The sequence below is a fragment of the Panthera tigris genome, chromosome B4 (genome assembly GCF_018350195.1).
Source record: "Panthera tigris isolate Pti1 chromosome B4, P.tigris_Pti1_mat1.1, whole genome shotgun sequence".
Lineage (NCBI taxonomy): Eukaryota > Metazoa > Chordata > Mammalia > Carnivora > Felidae > Panthera > Panthera tigris.
Genome location: NC_056666.1, coordinates 12,502,093 through 12,507,233, shown reverse-complemented (window position 1 = coordinate 12,507,233; position 5,141 = coordinate 12,502,093). Strand labels below are relative to the sequence as shown.

Sequence of the window (5,141 nt, the reverse complement as noted above, 5' to 3'; positions counted from 1 at the left end):
GGGGGCTGGGGGGGGGGGGGGGGCGGGCTGTGCGAATGACACTCGCCCACTGCCGGCACAAGCTTGGTGAACGCTTCTGATCAGGGTCACTGACAATACTCAAAAAGGAGCTCCAAACTTCTTAGCTGCTCTCCACGGTGAAAGTTCGTGCCAAGCCTGAATGCTGTGAGGAAAAGCCGAGAAGGCTATTATTTCAAAGCTGGTGCCTGAAAGTGGGGAGGAGAGACTCCACAAAACCAAGCGGCCTGCTTCAATAGAGTAATCACGATGGATTATTAGTTCAAGCAAGTTGTACAAAGGACCCTGGAGTTCACAATGGAGAAAAATAAGTAAGTCATCAAAGCTTTTATAGTAGACTGTTTTTGGTAAATGTAAGAAACATTTTTTTTTTTTAATGAGCATGGCTCCGAAATCTTGAATGGGTCAGCTCACACCGCATGGCTGCCGCCAGCCGCACTGCAGTCCCCCTGGATATTCCCCACCACCAGAACTTATTTTTAAATTTCAAAAGACTTTAAGGACACCGTTAACCACCGAAGTACTGGCGTGTGGTTATAATTCAGCCAATCGAGCTGCGCAGTCTGTGATGAAAACCAGTTGCCATAACAGTGTTCCCATAGCGACCCTCGGGGACCGGCGCTGGCTCCTGACGCTCTGGACAGCTGGAAACTCTTACATAAATATGCCGTGAGAAAGTGCTTATAGTTCAAGACTCGCGGTATGATTCCATACCGTGCATTTCTAGTCCGCAAGGGGCTTCATGGGAGTATCCCAGGGGAGGCACATCTTCAAGATTCAAAGGAAAGAGCCACACTGAAACTTAACGCTCCCCTTTCACTCGAACTGCCCCCCAAAGTTCTCCCACCTTCCACCTTCTATGTTAAGAAGCATTAAAAGGGGTGACTGTGTGGCTGAAAAGGAGCCAGTGATTGGAATCCCCGAATTCAAATCTACCAAAGACTCCGAAACACTTTGCTGTGGTCTTTTCTAAGCTGCTTCCTCTCAGAATAAATTATTCCTTTCTTTCAAATAAAAAGACAGTTGTATTTCTAAAGTATTTACTGAGGTCAAAACCCAAGGCAACCTGAAGTGTGAGAGCAGGTCCAGAAGCCACCAGAAGGAAGCACTTAACGCTAAGAAGCCCTGCCATCAATCCTGTTTCCTATTCCTCCAAATTCCCACTGAGTTCAGAGCCTGCAGCAAATCCCTAAGCTCTGTGACCAGGGACAGCTGCCTTCGTAGCCCTGGTCTCTTGGGGCCTCCCCCTTCTTCTTTGGAGATCTGGACCATCCTCATTCTCTCTCAATCATGTTTGGCCTCAACTTTATTTTCCTAACTTTCCCCAAAGCCCGAAAGCAGAGCCCTGCCACAGGCTCTGTGTTGCAATGCTGAAAAACACCGCTTGGTCTTTACAGTTGGCAAGAACATTCCCAAGAAACGCAGTAATACTTCTGAGAGAAAGCCAGCATTTTATTAAATTTGAATCCAGAGAGACAGAACTCCTTTGACAGGAATCTAGGCCGGCAATAATGAGGAAAGGGAAAGAACAGTTACTTCAGGACTGTGATTGATTTTTAAAGGATGCCTTTATCGTTTTAAAAACAGCTAAAACCAGAATATGTAGTATCTGAACTAAAACTTTCATGATTTGGAGAACGCGGGAGGTCACTATTCTATAGAGCCACATGATTATTTGCACTTAACCAGAAGACCTTTAATTTCAGGGAAATGGAAAACTTTTCTATGAACCTGCTTCCCTCTACCCAAGCCCAAAATGGTTAACATTCACGGGACTGTAGAATGTCACCATTTTTTTTTTCAAGCCTTCTACCCATACTGATCAATTTTAGAAGGTACTGGTGTCACATAATAGTTTCTTCCTTACGAGGAAATATTAGCAGCAAATGGGAAGACAACGTGAAATTAACGAACTACCGTGCTGTGGCCTGACGTGAATAAAGAAAAGTAATCTGGGGAGTGTTCATGCAACACTATTTATCAACAGGCCCTACCCAACACGATACAACTGAAGTCTAGACTAGCGTCCTATGTTTTGAGAGTCTGTCTCTCATCTGCTCTAGAGTAAGCTCCCGTAAGTTCTAATTAATCTGATCATAAGAAATGGTTTCCAAAGTGGGGAGTGGGGTAGGGAGTAAGCCTGATTCAGTCAGGGCAGTGGGCTTCAGCCCCCCGTGCAAAAATCCAGCAGACACGATCAGATAGGCACGGCTATACGCTGGCGACCAGGAGTGACTTTCAAGCCTTCCCAAAGGGGCCAGAGGAGGGGACGGCGCATCTGTGTGCATCTACACGCTTCTACTGCTCCGCCGACCCTGGCTCCTACCGCATCCTCCCACCTTTCAACTGAGCACCCGCGGAAGGTGGGCGCGGTCCCAGAGCCCGGACGGAGGCCTGAGCCACAGAACCTTAACGAACGTGTCCGCTACGAAGGCTGCCGCTGCCACCACCACCGCTATGCCGCCACCCTTCTGTGAGCACACGCGGCCTCTCAACGCAGGCCTCGCGAAAGCTACTCTGGCTACACGCTAACGACCAGGACGCAACGACCAATATTCACGAAGGTCTCATTCGCCAGGCAGTGCGCTAAGCATTTTATTTCACTTGAACACAACGGCGCTCCGAGGTATACACTACGCTTAGTAACTACCACTGCAGACAGGGAAAATGAGGCTGAGAACATGAAGTTACTCGCCCACGGTGGCGCGCTCGGGGGGGCGGAGCGCTGGAATCTCCAGCTTGGAAGTTGTGGCTTGGGAGCCCCCACCTGGCTGCCGTCCGATGGCGCCACTCCACCAAGTCAGGTGTGTTCCCCTCACCCACCTTCCTCCGGGAACGGAGTCCTCTCGACTGCCCCGGCATAGCCATTCATCACCATGATCTGGGTAGGACACCGTGAGCTTCAGAAGTCCTCATCTGAGGAAAGTCAGACCCGTGACCTAGGACTCGGGCAGTAACAAGGGTCCCAGAATCCCGCTCCTCTGCCGGGCAGCTGGCAGCTGGGAGCCGCAGTCCACCGCGGGCCCGGGGACGGTGACACGGGCAGGCAGGCCTATTCTGGGAAGAACCAGGGGCATCAAAATGTCCCCATCCTTGGCTGGCTTGACAATCCATTTCCCCACCTTGAACCTTGATGCACTGGGTTTATGTAATTTAAACTCCTGTTGGGATACCATCTTTTTCAAACTTCTATTTCCTATTAATTCTATCTGTCCCAAGTGATGACGAACATTAAGATTTACACTCCTTACGAGGCAAAAGCCTTGAATGCCAGAAAACAACACTCCACAGTGATAACATTTACATTCAAATTCTACTGCAAGATGGCAAAAGTTCAGCAACATTTAAGGACTATAAAGTTTCATTAAATGGTTCCATATTTTCATTGAAATATACAAAAATATCTTTTATAAATACTACATAAAAGACAATGTGAAAATTACCATATTTTACAGAAATAATTAAGTCCATCCTCAAATGTTCCTTTATAATCACCTGCCAACTCTCAGGTTTAGAGGGGAAAAGTCATTTTAAACCCCCTTCTGTGACAGTTGTCTACACATTTAAATTACGAGGAAAAGTCTTTAGAACTTAATTTTTTGATTAAAGTAAATGACACAAAAATCAGTTTGCAGCCAGATGTGATATGAGAGCCAACGCTGTTTCTTAAAACCAAGAGGACTGCATTAGGTAGAACTCAAACTCAAGAAACTCCTCATTCCTGTTGGTAATTCCAGAAGTCTGTCCCACGTTCACTTCAGTTTCTAGTCACTTATACGCCACACACAGATTTCACAGCGCATTGTACTCCACACATTTTGATGGATCTGTAGGGAAGTGCTTCTGGCAGATGGTCATTAACCTCTTCAAACCCTAAGCAAATAAGGAAAATAAGGACTGGTTATGAACTAGTATTCTTAATTGCCCTTCTCAGTACCCACTGGTTTACCAGTGTCTCCACTCCAGTGTAGCAGCCCCCAGCAAGACCACTCAGATGCACACACAGAGAAATGTTTGCTCACGTGCACCCAAGAGAAGCACAACACCTTCACAACAGACCTGCTCGTAGTAACAACAGAGCGCTGGAAACCCAAATGTCCGCAAGAGGAGAATGTGTGAATACGGTCTAGTATGGCCACCAAAGGAACATGTGACAACGTAAAAATGAGCTAGCTAGAATTCCAGCAGGTTCCACCGCAGAGGTAAGCCCAGCTCAAGCACCCCCTGTACGTACTGAGACAGCAGCTCTCCTTTGTATCTAACAAGTCCTGCGTGTATGTACATTCCTTGTGACAAATGAGAAAAGAGTCACAAATCATCTTCTGTGCTGCCTGAGGGAACTGTGTCGATGAGGGATTCTGATTGAGAACAACTGATACACATACACCTTAGAAACAACGCTGAATATGAAAAGCAAGCAGCAAATCTACGTAAGTATAATGTCATTTTAATGAAACTGAAAAACTGTTAAACAAAAGGTACTGCTTATAAATATACACAGAGCGTGGTGGAATTACTTTTGAAAAAGCAAGGCAACAACAAACAAATTCAGGGTAACAATTACTTCTGGGGTAGAGGAGGGAAACAGAGTCAACGATCTAGTTCTTAAGCTAGGAATAAGGCCTTTAGATATTATTTATTTCATAACTTATGTATTACATGTATTCTTTTGTGTATACCAAATATTACATGATAAAAGTATTTAAGATTTTTTTTTTAGAGAGAGAGTGAGAAGTGGGGGAGAAGAGAGGGAGAGGGAGAAAGGGAGAGGGAGAGAGAATCTTAAGCAGTCTCCACACACAGCATGGAGCCCAACATGGGGCTCGATCCCATGACCCTGAGGTCATGACCCGAGCTGAAACCAAGAGTCAGACACTCAACCAACTGAGCTATGCAGGCACGCCGATAAAAACATTCTAATATCATCAAAAAAACAGAATACAAATCCCACACATGACTCGGCCGACAGAATACAAATCCCACACATGACTCGGCCGATCCTTCGGAATTCAGCAGAGGTACTCCTGCACTGACCCTGTTCTGGCATCGGCTACCATGCTTTGATTCTCTTCAGGCCACTACAATACACAGAATTGTCAGGACCTCACAAATGTCAAGTGCCT

General features: G+C 46.2%; 1 protein-coding gene across 4 annotated transcripts in view; it reads right to left on the bottom strand.

Moving 5' to 3' along the window:
* Nucleotides 1-1,449: 1,449 nt before the first annotated feature.
* The window catches only part of PRPF18 (pre-mRNA processing factor 18), a 51,422-nt gene continuing 47,730 nt past the window's right edge, over nt 1,450-5,141 (bottom strand). For 3 of the 4 annotated variants that reach the window (XM_042991094.1, XM_042991095.1, XM_042991096.1), the window contains one exon: nt 3,307-3,891. In XM_042991094.1, the coding sequence (XP_042847028.1) occupies nt 3,811-3,891 (81 nt within the window). In that variant the 3' untranslated portion in view covers nt 3,307-3,810. Of the gene's footprint in view, nt 3,892-5,141 lie in introns of all 4 variants that reach the window. The other variant, XM_007081238.2, reaches the window with a different exon arrangement.